The sequence below is a fragment of the Bombina bombina genome, chromosome 12, assembly GCF_027579735.1.
Source record: "Bombina bombina isolate aBomBom1 chromosome 12, aBomBom1.pri, whole genome shotgun sequence".
Taxonomy (NCBI): Eukaryota; Metazoa; Chordata; class Amphibia; order Anura; family Bombinatoridae; genus Bombina; species Bombina bombina.
The window spans coordinates 41,715,576-41,730,547 of record NC_069510.1 but is presented as its reverse complement, the minus strand read 5'-3'; the positions used below and the strand labels follow the sequence as shown (position 1 = coordinate 41,730,547).

Here is a 14,972-nt window from a genome sequence, read left to right as displayed (position 1 = left end):
TGGTTTGCCCCAAAGATTAATCAATTGTGCAAACACCTCCGGATGGAGTTCCCACTCCCCTGGATGAAAGGTCTGTCGACTTAGAAAATCCGCCTCCCAGTTCTCTACACCTGGGATATGGATAGCTGATAGGTGGAAAGAGTGAATCTCTGCCAGCGAATTATCTTTGAGACTTCTAACATCGCTAGGGAACTCCTTGTTCCCCCTTGATGGTTGATGTAAGCCACAGTCGTGATGTTGTCCGAATGAAATCTGATGAACCTCATTGTCGCTAGCTGAGGCCAGGCCTGAAGAGCATTGAATATCGCTCTCAGTTCCAGAATGTTTATTGGAAGGAGTGTCTCCTCCTGAGTCCACGATCCCTGAGCCTTCAGAGAGTTCCAGACTGCCCCCCAGCCTAGAAGGCTGGCATCTGTCGTTACAATTGTTCTATCTGGCCTGCGAAAGGTCATTCCCTTGGACAGATGGACCCGAGATAGCCACCAGAGAAGAGAATCCCTGGTCTCTTGATCCAGATTTAGTAGAGGGGACAAATCTGTGTAATCCCCATTCCACTGACTGAGCATGCATAGTTGCAGCGGTCTGAGATGTAGACGTGCAAACGGCACTATGTCCATTGCCGCTACCATTAAGCCGATTACTTCCATACACTGAGCCACCGAAGGGCGAGAAGTGGAATAAAGAACACAGCAGGAATTTAGAAGTTTTGATAACCTGGTCTCTGTCAGGTAAATACTCATTTCTACAGAATCTATTAGAGTTCCCAGAAAGGAGACTCTTGTGAGAGGGGATAGAGAACTCTTTTCCTCGTTCACCTTCCACCCATGCAACCTCAGAAATGCCAGAACTATGTCCGTATGAGACTTGGCAATTTGGAAATCTCCAATCCTTTTGGAGGAGAAGCTTTGAAGTCCAGAAGATATCCCTGGGATACAAATTCCAACGCCCAGGGATCCTGGACATCTCTTGCCCAAGCCTAGGTGAAGAGCGAAAGTCTGCCCCCTACTAGATCCGTTACCGGATAGGGGGCTGATACTTCATGCTGACTTAGGGCAGCAGCAGGCTTTTTGGCCTGCTTACCTTTGTTCCAGGTCTGGTTAGGTCTCCAGACCGACTTGGACTGGGCAAAAGTTCCCTCTTGTATTGCATTAGAGGAAGTTGATGCCGTACTCGCCTTGAAGTTTCGAAAGGCACGAAAATTAGTCTGTTTGGCCCTTGATTTGGCCCTATCCTGAGGAAGGGCATGACCTTTTCCTCCAGTGATATCAGAAATGATCTCCTTCAAACCAGGCCCGAATAGGGTTTGCCCCTTGAAGGAAATGTTAAGCAGCTTAGACTTTGAAGTTACGTCAGCTGACCATGATTTAAGCCATAGCGCCCTGCACGCTTGAATAGCAAAACCAGAATTCTTAGCCGTTAGTTTAGTCAAATGAACAATGGCATCAGAAACAAAGGAATTGGCTAGCTTAAGTGCTCTAAGCTTGTCAAGTATGTCATCCAATGGGATCTCTATCTGTAAAGCCTCTTCCAGAGACTCAAACCAGAAAGCCGCAGCAGCAGTGACTGGGGCAATGCATGCAAGTGGCTGCAGAATAAAACCTTGTTGAATAAACATTTTTTTAAGGTAACCCTCTAACTTTTTATCCATTGGATCTGAGAAAGCACAACTGTCCTCGACAGGGATAGTAGTACGCTTAGCTAGGGTAGAAACTGCTCCCTCCACCTTAGGGACTGTCTGCCATAAGTCCCGTGTGGTGGCATCTATTGGAAACATTTTCTTAAAAATAGGAGGGGGAGAGAACGGCACACCTGGTCTATCCCATTCCTTAGTAATAATTTCTGTAAACCTTTTAGGTATTGGAAAAACATCAGTGCACACCGGCACTGCATAGTATTTGATACAATTGCAGTGCCAGAAAAATTGTGTAGATTGGACAGTCATTCAGAGCAGCTAAAACCTCCCTGAGCAACACGCGGAGGTGTTCAAGCTTAAATTTAAATGTAGACATATCAGAATCAGGTTGAATCTTTTTCCCTGAGTCAGCAACATCACCCACAGAAAGAAGCTCTCCTTCCTCAGCTTCTGTATATTGTGAGGGAGTATCAGACATAGCTCTTAAAGCGGCAGTATGCTCTGTATTTCTTCTAACTCCAGAGCTGTCTCGCTTTCCTCTAAACCCAGGTAGTCTGGATAATACCGCTGACAGGGTATTATCCATGACCGCCGCCATGTCTTGTAAAGTAAACGCTATGGGCGCACTAGATATACTTGGCACCATTAGAGCGTGAGTCCCTTGAGCGGGAGTCAAAGGGTCTGACACGTGGGGCGAGTTAGTCAGCATAACTTCCCCCTCGTCAGATTCCTCTGGTGATAAATTTTTTAAAGACAGAACATGATCTTTATTACTTAAAGTGAAATCAGTACATTTGGTACACATTCTAAGAGGGGGTTCCACCATGGCTTCTAAACATAATGAACAAGGAGTTTCCTCTATGTCAGACATGTTTAAACAGACTAGCAATGAGACCAGCAAGCTTGGAAAACACTTTAAAGCAAGTTAACAAGCAAAAAATAAAAACAGTTCTGTGCCTTTAAGAGAAACAAATTTTGGCAGAATTTGAAAAACAGTGAAAAAAAGCAGTAAATCAAACAAAATTTTTTACAGTGTGTATAATAAGCTAACAGAGCATTGCACCCACTTGCAAATGGATGATTAACCCCTTAGTTCAAAAAACGGATCAAAAAAACTAGACGTTTTTTAACAGACACACCAAACTGCCACAGCCTTGCTGTGGGCCTACCTTCCCTAACAAACGATTTTGGAAAGCCTAAGAGCCCTTGAGAGAGGTCCTATAGCATTCAGGGGACTCCTGGAGGAAGCTGGATGTCTCAGTCTGTAAAAGTTACTGCGCAAAAAAAGCGCTAAATTAGGCCCCTCCCACTCATACTAACACAGTGGAAGGCCTCAGGAAACCGTTTCTAGGCAAATTTAAGCCAGCCATGTGGAAAAAAACTAGGCCCCAATAAAGTTTTATCACCAAAGTATATATAAAAACGTTTAAACATGCCAGCAAATGTTTTATATTGCAAATCTATAAGAGTATTACCTCAGAAAGTAAGCATGATATACCAGTCGCTATTAAATCACTGTATTCAGGCTTACCTTACATAAATCTGGTATCAGCAGCATTTTCTAGCATTCACATCATCTAGAAAAAAAATTTAACTGCACATACCTCATAGCAGGATAACCTGCACGCCATTCCCCCGCTGACGTTACCTCTCTCTTCAGTCATGTGTGAGAACAGCAATGGATCTTAGTTACAACCTGCTAAGATCATAGAAATCACAGGCAGATTCTTCTATTTTCTGCCTGGGACAAAATAGTACAACTCCGCTACCATTTAAAAATAAACTTTTGATTGAAGAAAAAAAAGACAACTACGTTTCACCACTTCTCTCTTACTACCTCCATGCTTGTTGAGAGTTGCAAGAGAATGACTGGATATGGCAGTTAGGGGAGGAGCTATATAGCAGCTCTGCTGTGGGTGATCCTCTTGCAACTTCCTGTTGGGAAGGAGAATATCCCACAAGTAATGGATGATCCGTGGACTGGATACACCTTACAAGAGAAAGCAGGGTTGCGTTTACATGATCTAAAATGGCACACTGCCTTCTTTCCAGACTCCTTTATAGGAACACAAATCAAATATGCAAGTTATCACTCCCCTTCAGTAAATGTACCCCCCCCTCCCCCCCGCAGTGTGCTCCCTAGTTAACCGGAACACCACCGCAACCAAGCCTGTGAAAACCTATAACTGTAAGCCCATAGAAAAGGAGGAACAGACACTGAAAATGTGCAGATCCTCTCAACTACATTTGCGAACACAGTCGAGAGGCATCTGGCGTCCGTAGAAGGGATAGCGTAAAAGGCGTGTATCCTAGCTCCGCCCATTGTGGGCGTTAAAGTTAATCTTCCCGGGTTATATGACATGGCAAGTGGAGCCGTCTGAGAACCGCATGGCACAAATGTTAAAACTAGCCAGCTTCCCGACCACTGTTAACCCCTGTAACGTCCAACAAGCAATGTGACAGTAAACAGTGAAATAAATCTCGCTGTCGGCTGCTGTGCAAGAAGCCATAGGGAACGAGACATGCACAACACACGCATGTAAATAACATAAGTTTTTGGGGTCTGTAGAACACGGGGAATCAATAACCCTCCCTGTCAGCAGATTATATAAAATATAAGCCCCATGGGAGTGAGGACATGAAACCACAGGAATTTCTCTTTCGGCTACAAGTTACTAGGAACAAAAGCCGTTGTATAGTAATAAAGTCCTGCAAACACACAGTTGAAGCAACGACTATTTCTCATTACACCCCTGAACACTGATAACCCTCCTGGGCTGCAAACGTAGTAAATTAAGCCCTTGAAGTCAGTACTGAAAGGATGACCCCCCTGGGCTGCAAACACATAGTAAATTAAGCCCTTGAAGGCAGTACTGAAAGGGTAACCCCTCCTGGACTGCAAACCTATAGCAAATGAATGAGGGTAGTACCGAAGGGAGTCTATATGGGTTCCGAGGCAGCATGAAAACTGCCCAATAACTTATCCTCCCTTGATGACACAGGGATAAAGTTGTATAGTGTCCCCAAGTGATAAGGGCAGAGTATAAAAGTAACTCCCCACACATCAGATCGGTAAGCATACAGCCTATACTGAGTTAATCTTATGTCCCAGAATAATAAAGACTGCACTTACCTCCATGCTGAGTAACAGCATGAAAACGTCCCACAGGATCCAGAGGTCTTCTCCCTCAGCAAGCTCTGTGGACACAGAAGGGCCTTAGTTACTATATGCTAAGACCATAATCCAGAAGGGCAGCACCAGTATGGGAAGCACAGTGAGGCTAAAACCCCAACAGTCTTAAAGCCACCTGTTGCTCTACTCTAGAGGCTGACAAGGAATTTTACCTCTTCCTATCACTAACACAGGCAAAGAGAATGACTGGGGTGGGAGGGAAGGGAGGAACTATATATACAGCTCTGCTGTGGTGCTCTTTGCCTCCTCCTGCTGACCAGGAGGCGATATCCCACAAGGATGAAATCCGTGGACTCATTGTATCTTGTAAAAGAAATAAGCATAAAATCAAAGTAACACATTTGATTAATCCCCACTGTTCAATAACCTCCCTCAGAAGATATTAACCCATGATTCTATAAAGTTAACAGGAGTCACACTGTGATCCTGTCTTAAGCAATTTCAACATAAGTAAAAATTGAAACAATCTTACCAGAATATGTGCTGTGGAACAGAAACACAGCCTCTCAAGTGTGACAGTCTTGTAGCATCGTTCCTGACAAAGTTTAGAACGCAGACAGTGAAACTCGTCAACACTGGTTGCTTAAGGAGCCATTAGCAAACAGTCTGGATGGGTTCACAGGAAGACTCTCCCTGCATCTCTAGACTAACTTTCGTCAATGCTCTCACTGAGAGGCTGACAAGACTACTTAAACTCCAGTTGCATATCGAAAGGCATATACCCCTCCTGAGGAACAACTCCGAAACCTTCTGACACTTCTCTGCCATCCTCCTGTGACGAAAGGCAAAGAATGACTGGGGGATGGGGGAAGTAGGAGGTATTTAAGCCTTTGGCTGGGGTGTCTTTGCCTCCTCCTTGTGGCTAGGTTCAGTATTTCCCAACAGTAAGGAATGAAGCTGTGGACTCTCCTAATATTAAGAAGGAAATACAAATATCTTCTTAGCACTTTCTCTGCCTACCTCCTATAGTAGGCAAAGAATTATTGGGGGAGCAGGGGAAGTGGGAGGGATACTTATAGCTTTGGCTGGGGTGTCTTTGCCTCCTCGTGGTGGCCAGGTGTTGAATTCCCAACAGTAATGCATGAATTTGTGGCCTCTTCCAACCTTTGGAAATAAATTTACTTACCCATAGACACTCATCCACTAGAACAATTAGCAGTCAGCCAAACCAGTACCGGAACATCAGCAGAGGTTATGGAATAGGGGTATAATGTAGATCTGTAAAGGGAGGCAGAAGACCCGACCCTGCAACAGATTATGGAGGGCCTATGAAGGATTTCCCTTGAGGCAAAACAATCTCTTATCATAACCATACCCCAAATACATCCCTATGACAAGCACTGTACTCTGAGGGGAACCAGGAATCAACATAGACTGAAAACCCCTCTCTGAAGAACACACGCACATCTTCATTCTACAGCCACCTCTTGCGGAGACAATGTAAGGACTAAGATATGTGTGAGGGGTTTAATTGAGCTCTTGGAGTTTGGGATATATTTACCTCCTCCTAGTGGTAGAGAAAGGAAATTTATGCTTACCTGATAAATTTATTTTACGATACGAGTCCACGGATTTCATCCTTACTTGTGGGATATCGCCTCCTGGTCAGCAGGAGGAGGCAAAGAGCACCACAGCAGAGCTGTATAAATAGCTCCTCCCTTCCCTCGCACTCCAGTCATTAGGAAGAGAAAAGGAAAAGCCAAGGTGCAGAGGTGACTGAAATTTAACAAATATAAAGACCTGTCTTAGAAAAAACAGGGAGGGCCGTGGACTCGTCTTATCGTAAAAGAAATAAATTTATCAGGTAAGCATAAATTTCCTTTTCTTTTACAAGATACGACGAATCCACAGATTTCATCCTTACTTGTTGGATACAATACCAAAGCTATAGGACACGGATGAAACGGGAAGGATAAGACAGGGAATCTAAACGAAAGGCACCACTACTCGAAGAACTTTCCTCCCAAAAAAAGCCTTGGACGAGGTAAAAGTATCAAATACGTAAAATATTGACAAAGCGTGAGAAGATCCAGTTCCTATCACTAACGCAGGCAAAGAGAATGACTGGGTTGGGAGGGAAGGGAGGAGCTATTTATACAGCTCTGCTGTGGTGCTCTTTGCTCCTCCTGCTGACCAGGAGGCGATATCTCACAAGGATGAAATCCGTGGACTCGTATCTTGTAAAAGAAAGCGTAATTCCCATGAGTAATTGAAGGTGGATGCTCACCACCTGTATGAAAGAAAGATATAAGAGGTGGTGGGGAGGTTAATCTCCAATGAGATGACTTATGGCTAACAAAGTTGTATAAAGTCTTCTAACTTATGGTGTTTTCACCATGAAAAAAGCATGACAAAGAAAATCAGTTCTATGTTTAGTAACGGGGGGGGGGGGGGGGGGGGAATGCCATGGATAGAAAAGTCTTTTTTTTTTATAATGTGGATCACTTTTAAATGATTGCCGACCACTGAACCAAATCATCTTGCACTCTGTTCTATAAATCCAGTTTTAGAATGTATCCTATTTGCCAAATACAAACAACCACCCCCTCATACAGCCATCTATGCCGTTATAATAATATCTAGTCCCACTGGTCATCGAATAATGAAATTAAATCACAAATTACTTTAGGTTTTTAATTTTTTCAGTTTTCAAACACAGTATAAAGAAACATGTCTACAAGATCAGCAGAATAATCACAGCCCCCCATTAAAACTAAAAGTTATTTCTTACCGGCATCCTATCCACTGGTCACTGGCAGAGTGTGGGTGGTAATGGGGACAGGGCATAGGCACCCAATGCTGGCAATTCCCAATACTTTCCATAGAGTCAGATTCACAGGAAACTGTCCTGTACCCCTAGTCCTGAAGGAGATTAACCCTTTGACCAGCAGAGGAAGCTGGGCAGTACTAAACCTCTGCCAGCGAAAGGGTTAAGTGGATGCATGCAAGCAAAATATAGATAACACACTGAGATGACGCAGAGGAAGGAGAGCCGGCAGGGAACCTGTGGTCTGTTCAGATGCAGTGAGGAGAGCTGGGTACACATGGTATTTCCTAATGGTTAAAATGCTAATCACAAAACCCACCAGATACCAGACAGGTGACATGATAATCAAATTACAGAGATTTGGTGAGGTTCGTGCTCCCCTCCCATTTTAACGTAATCCCTTCTCTGTAAGGAAGGGGCTAACAAGCGAGCAGTAGATCACAAATCAAAGTTCATTTTTGCCCCTTATATGTTCTGGTGCCTCTCCCAGCCTTTCATGCTTGGCGGATAGTGTAGCGAACATAAGGAACCTCCACATCCTCTCCAGTTTCATCATTACAGCACAACTCAAACACCAGAGCCTTGACGTGCTTCCCAATTTTCTTCTTGGACACCTTTGTCACAATCTCAGTCATTCTAGAAAACAAATAAAGAACAATGCATTAAGAAATGACATCCCATGGTGTCACAGGGCAAAAAAAAAAAAAAAAATCAGAGCTACAGGCATTAATTGTCCTTCTGTCTTATATCTCCAAATAAAATGCTAGTACTGTTACATAACTATACAGCCCCTCACCCCAGTATTCATTTATGTCCCCTAACAGATAATACATACGGCTGCTCCAGACGTTCCTTTAGTTTTGCTGCTGGCATGAAGAATGAGTATAGCATTGACACACCCTGGGACAGCATGGTGATCTCCAACTTGTGCTGATTCTGCAAAAAGCAAATAGGTTACAAACTACTGGTGTAGAAATTAAAAAATTCAGCATTTTATGGTGTTCCTATTAAAGCAGCTTTATTAAGTTGCATAGATTAAACTTACTAGAGAGTTTAATGTTTAAATGGACAACATAATGGTACTAATGGTAAGAGGGACAATATACCAAGCATATAGAGCTACTTCGTTTAAGGCAGAGGTATTGTATGTTGACACACTTTCAATATACACAAGGCAATGTGTCACATAATGCAGAGCACTAATACATAGCCATCCATTTCCCCTACTCACAAACCAACCCTGAATGTAGACAAACGGTTCTTATCAACAAGGGTTAGGTGATGGTCTCACCTTAAAGTAATCTAAAAACTGCTTCAGCGTCATCTCCTCGCCATTGCTCTGGATGCCCTTAACTTCAAACCTGTCCCACAAAGTCCACTCGTTCTCATAGTACTGAAAAACAAAAAATTACTTAGATCTTGAAAAAGACAGGACAACGAGAAGATTACGGTAAATGTTTAAGCTACTTACTTTGTGTTTAGGTGCAGCAATTGGCTCAGAGAAGCCAAAAAAGGGAAGGGCAAGGTTCATGAAGCCATTCTTGAAGGAATCCAACTTTTTGTGTCCTTGAATGATTTTGTACAACTCAAGACATACCAGACCCACCACTGCTGCTGTGGTTGTAGCAATGGCTGGTATGATCTTGCCTGCTATCAGCTTGCTCTGTAAACAAAAGAAGTCAACAGGTTTTTTTTTGTGGTTTTTTTCAGGTCTGATCCCACAAAATCATATGAAAAAAATAAACTCTTGATAGTAGAGCACCTCTAAAATCTATAACCTCTCCTCAGAGGTAAAAACAAACTGGAGAGGGAGAGGAGAGGAGTTGGGAGGGGCTAAAGCTCTGAGCGTTGACCTTTTTGATAGGCTGGAATATATCCACATTATGAAACTATGGACTCATCAGCTAAGGAAAAGAACAATACAGCAAACTTGCATTACAGTAAAATCACTCGGGCACACAGTGTGAAAACCTCCAACCTACTCCATCTGTTCAGATGCAGTAATGAGAGCTGGGTACACACGACATTTCCTAATGGTTAAAGGGACATGAAACCCAAAAAAATGTTCTTTCATGAATCAGATAGAAAATACAATTTTAAACAACTTTCTAATTTACTTCTATTTAATTTGCTTCCTTATCTTGTTATCCTTTGCAGAAAGGTTTATCTAGGCAAGCCCAGGAGCAGCAGAGAACCTAGGTTCTAGCTGTTGATTGGTGGCTGCATATATATACACCGATTGTCATTGGCTCACCCATGTGTTCCGTTAGAAACCATTAGTGCATTGCTGCTCCTTTAACAAATGATACCAAGAGAATGAAACAAATTAGATAGAGGTAAATTAAAAAGTTGTTTAAAATTGTATTCTCTATCTGAAGCAAATTAAAAGGGATAGGAAAGTCAAAATTAAACTTGCATGATACAGAGAGCATGTTATTTTGCAAACGTACTTTGTTCTCTTGGTATCTTTTTTTTAAAAAAGTAATAGGTTCATATTCTACACTAGTGGGAGCTAGCTGGTGATTGTAGCCGGCATCATTTGCCTCTTGTGGTTAGCAAACTCTCAGTAGTGCACTGCTGCTTATTCGGCAAAAGGATATCAAGGGAACAATGAAAATTTGATAATAGTAGTAAATTGAGAAGTTGTTTAAAATGGTCTGTTCTGAATCCAGAACGGAAAAAAGTTTTATGTCCCTTTAAATATCTTAATCAACAAATGCATAATAAAAAGACAATGCAATAACACTGACAGCTGTCAATTAAAAAAAAATATGCTCAGTTGAAATTCAAAGTTTAATTTCCCTGTCCCCAGTATTATGTGACACCCTTCAGCAAATGACTCTCAGGGGCTCTCAAGCTTAGAATTTACTTTAAATATTTCTACATGGAAAACGTTATCGTGTTTAACTGCAGCTCTTTCACATGCATGATAGATATTAGCGTCATTGTATTTACCATCTAGACTGCTTGCTCAAACTCACAATATTAAAGGGGACATTGTACACTAGATTTTTCTTTGCATAAATGTTTTATAGACGATTCATTTATTTATTTTTTAAATTCAATAATTTTTTATTAACGAGAGTACAACAAATATAAATACGTGTAAACAAACGTAATGTTTCATAGTCAGGTACACTCATATTGTTAAAACATTGTGCATTATACAACGTTATCAAATCAATAGATATAGCAACTTTGTAGCCTTGGACAGTGACCATGAGACAGCTAATAATCAATTGAGAGTATATTGAGAGTATATAAGAACAGGGGAGAGGATTGGATGGGAAACTCCTTAGAGCAGTGATTTTTAACCTTTTTTTGCCGAGGCACACTTTTTTACATTAAAAAATCCTGTGGCACACCACCATCCCAAAATTTTTAAAAAAATCACACATTGTAGCCTAATACAGCATATATATATATATACACATACACACAAACACACACATACTGTATGTATTGTGCTGTTATGCCATGCCTCCTACAAACTACCCCTGCACTGGGAGTAAAAAACAAGCAAAGTTTAAAAAATATGTCACACTGTTGTCAGTCTGCCGTGGCACACCTGAGGATCTCTCACGGCACACTAGTTGAAAAACACTGCCTTAGAGGATGGTTACGCACTCCATCTAATATTCGCAAATCTGAAAATCTGTTATTCTTGGTTCCATAGCAAAAGAATATTGAGAAAATGGTCTGATTTAGCATAATAACTATGATACATTTCTTCTAAAGAAAGTACATGTTTAACCTCATTTAGCCACTGTTGGAGAATGGGTGGTTTGGGTTTTTTCCACATACGTGGAATTAATCTTTTCGCGCTGTTCATCAGAACTTGAAATAGTGAGTTTTTGGCAACCAAGGTTAGGTAATTTGTTTAAGAGAATCATCTGGGGGTCTAATGTTATATTTTGGTTTAGCTTGTTAGAAATATACTGTTCAACCTGTTCCCAGAATGGTCTAATTAATGAGCAATGCCACCAAGTATGTGACAATGACGCCGATTCATCACATAGTCTCCAGCATTTTGGAGATACTGACGGGTAGATTCTATGTAAACGTGTGGGTGTTAAATACCACCTAGATATTAGTTTATAATTAGTTTCTACAATATTAGCGGAAATAGAAGATTTCTTAATTGAGTTAGATGATTCATTTATATAGCCCATCTGGGTGTGTTTTAGTAACAATTTATAGTTTTGCTTATTTTTAAATAACATTGTGCTGATTTTCAGACTCCTAACCAAGCCCCATAGTTCTAGATGTATACTGATGTACAGACTTCTGACTGCTTCTGTTTGTATAATGCAAATATGCAGGGGGAAGGTTCTGCTATCAGCCCCTTTCAGCTTATCTCATTAATAGTGCTAAACTAGGAGCTTCTCATTAAGTTTTTAAAAGGTTTTACACTGGATTTTTATATCAGTATCTGTGCATATTCTTCTTTACTACTACTTTGTCTACTACACGCAGTTAAATGAAAATTGGTGTACACTGTCCCTTTAACTGTTAATGACACTAAAATTAAGCAAAAAAAAAAAAATCAGGCAATATTTTAACAAGTAGACCTTTTTATAAAATTGGGAATATTTCTACTTGATGTGGCAAATTTTCCAAAAGATTGCCCTGGGGAGAGGGAGTTCTACAATCATTTTCTCTATTTCCGGCTATTGGCCACCACTATCCCAATACCATTGTGGACCAGACACCATTTTTGCACCTTGTTTCAATTTCAAGATCCTACAACTCTAACAAACACAAATCTAGCCACAACCTGCAAAGTCCAGCTACAAATGTGATGTTTCAGAAGCCAACACCGATAATATTCATACCTTGTGGCGATCAGCAGGTGGAATGTCGTAGTTTTCTGCTCGCAAGTTTGATGCAGCAACAATGAAATCCATGTGGAAATTTTTGTCATCATCCTGCAATGAAACATGCAATTGTTTTACGAATGTTCTGTGCTCATTTCCGATAGACAAAAACCAATAATGACAGGACTGTTTACCTTCTCAAAGTCTATGGGGAACATCTTGAAACCACACAAATTGTCAGGAATAGGAAGACTGTTTTTCAGCTCCTCCAGGCGGCTGTCATCTACAACAGGAACCAAAAACGTATACACACCGGAGTGCTCAAATTAACCAAATAAAATAGCCATTCAGGAGAGTTGAGCTACAACTTCTATACAAAATGTAGTAGCAACCAATGTAAAAACAGCCCACCCAAAATTTGTGAAACCATAACCTTCCAAAAAATTGCAGTAACGTAGTCCTCCCCTTAAGTTTCTCTGATAAAGGAAGAATACAGTGTAGATGGAGCTGAAACAGCCGTCTCTCTGAATAACTAAATATACCCCTTTATCAACCAACACAAGTCTTTCCACTTAAAGGGACATGAAAAACTAATTTCAGGATTTATAAAGATGCAATTTTAAGCAATTTTCCAATTTACTTTAATTATCGAATATGCTTCATTCTCTTGATATCCTTTGTTTAAAAGCATATTTAAATAGGCTCAGTAGCAGCTGATGGGTTGCTGCACATGGGTACCTCGTGTGATTGGCTCACCCATGTGCATTGCTATTTCTTCAACAAAGGATGTCTAAAGAATGAAGGAAATTAGAAAATAGAAGTAAATAGGAATGTTGTTTAACATTGTATTCTCCATCTGAATCTCAAAAGAAATATTTTGGTTTTCATGTCCCTTTAAAAACAGCAAATCACCACCAATCTTGTGGATAACAGGACATACCTAGGGATGCATGTGCATTCTGCATTTCTTGGTCCGACACGTGGATTTTGACTCCGGATTTAGGAGTGAACTGTGGCACCTGTATATTTTTGAGAAAGTCCACCACCGTGGCTCTGTCTGTAGATCCGGTAATGCCATAGGACTGTGCATACAAATTAGCGGCAGCCATAATGTAATCTAAGTGCAGGGTCTGAAAGCAGAGGAACAGTACCTTAGAATTGCAACAGGCATTTGGAGTATATATGTAACAATCATGGGAAATCTGAAGTACAGAGATATCAGCCATAGTAGTTATTTACTGTTTATAAAAACAATTGTAAAGGAATCCACTGTGCCCAAAAGGAAGCCTGCTATGTACTTGGTCACAAGACTTTTGTTTTTTTACTGACCTGGCTGCCAGTAGCTATTTACTCAAATAGATCTTGCCCATATATGTTCTGCACTGCAGATACGGAATAATGAGAGGGAAACGTGCTGTGTAAAAGCAAGTCTTTACAGGCATGTTACGTATTAGCTATCAGTGCATTACGTCTGAGGCCACCCCCAACTAGGAGGTTTCTAATGTGGTTTCCCAGAGGAATAAGTAGGATTCCAAGTGCTAACAAAGCAAAAAAAAAAAATGTGTGTCTCTCCTGAATGTCTGCGTAAGTCAAAGAAATGCTCTTTAGTAGGTACTTACAGTGCTACTGTTAAATGTTAAAGCGTGAGGACATCTCTTGGGACCCGACCAGAAAGGAGCACCAGATGAGGTCAACTGAAGATAAAAAAAAAAAAATGCATAAAATCCACAGAAATAACACTAGCAACAAGCCATGAAATACATATTCACTGGCGGCCAGATGTTAATACAGTCACTCACAAACTATAAAAAGTTACCAGGCATCTCAAGGTAATTTTGGCTCAAATACCTGTTCAGGAGGAAAGTTGTGCAGCAATTGCCGGATGTTGTTGCAGTACTGGATGTGCCAATGGTTACATGCCCATGAAACACACTCTGACCAACTTTTCGGTCTCTCCATAACCAGGCTTTTGTGTACCGCTTCAATCACTTCCAAAGGTTGTGAACCTGGCAACTTCAATGTTCTTTCCATGAATTTTGGATCACTGTAAGATACAGAAAGAAATGAACATGTACAAAACATCTAAGACAAAAATGGGATTTGAGACTCGAAAATTACAGCAACTTACGTTAAATATTGGTTGACATTTTCAGCTGGCTGTTTGAAGAGACCCTCAAACTCATCCCGAGCCCACTGCAGACAAAATGTGGTAAATTGATTAATGAAAACTCCTCCTTATGGCAGAGGTAATTGATCTAATTCTGTTTCCTGTCCCCCTCACCTGCAGAGTATGCTCTATTGAGTTAGGGAAGTTTTTCAGGGTGCAGATAGGGATGGATTTTTCTGGAGGATCTTGACTGGAGCTGTAGGACTCTGTTACAAATGGGATGACCACTTGAACGTTTCCTTTTGTCCCCAAAGTGCCGGATTCCAGTAATGGCTTGCGGTAATACACACAACGGCGGTCCATGTACATTCCTACAGCAGAACAAAAGAGTCAATAACATACATAGCAAGTTAGAGATCAAAGTTTACAAACACCTGCCTGTTATCTAGGAGTGG

General features: G+C 41.1%; 1 protein-coding gene across 2 annotated transcripts in view; it reads right to left on the bottom strand.

Annotated features, from left to right (window-relative positions):
* Positions 1 to 7,446: 7,446 nt before the first annotated feature.
* Positions 7,447 to 14,972, bottom strand: part of UBA1 (ubiquitin like modifier activating enzyme 1) — a 96,709-nt gene continuing 89,183 nt past the window's right edge. For both annotated transcript variants that reach the window (XM_053695824.1, XM_053695823.1), the window contains exons 16-26: positions 14,692 to 14,888; positions 14,539 to 14,603; positions 14,259 to 14,454; positions 14,030 to 14,104; positions 13,351 to 13,540; positions 12,605 to 12,693; positions 12,429 to 12,521; positions 9,065 to 9,256; positions 8,885 to 8,986; positions 8,429 to 8,529; positions 7,447 to 8,229 (exon numbers count right to left, since the gene is read on the bottom strand). In XM_053695824.1, coding sequence (XP_053551799.1) covers positions 8,088 to 8,229; positions 8,429 to 8,529; positions 8,885 to 8,986; positions 9,065 to 9,256; positions 12,429 to 12,521; positions 12,605 to 12,693; positions 13,351 to 13,540; positions 14,030 to 14,104; positions 14,259 to 14,454; positions 14,539 to 14,603; positions 14,692 to 14,888 — 1,442 coding nt within the window. In that variant the 3' untranslated portion in view covers positions 7,447 to 8,087. The remainder of the gene's footprint in view (positions 8,230 to 8,428; positions 8,530 to 8,884; positions 8,987 to 9,064; positions 9,257 to 12,428; positions 12,522 to 12,604; positions 12,694 to 13,350; positions 13,541 to 14,029; positions 14,105 to 14,258; positions 14,455 to 14,538; positions 14,604 to 14,691; positions 14,889 to 14,972) is intronic.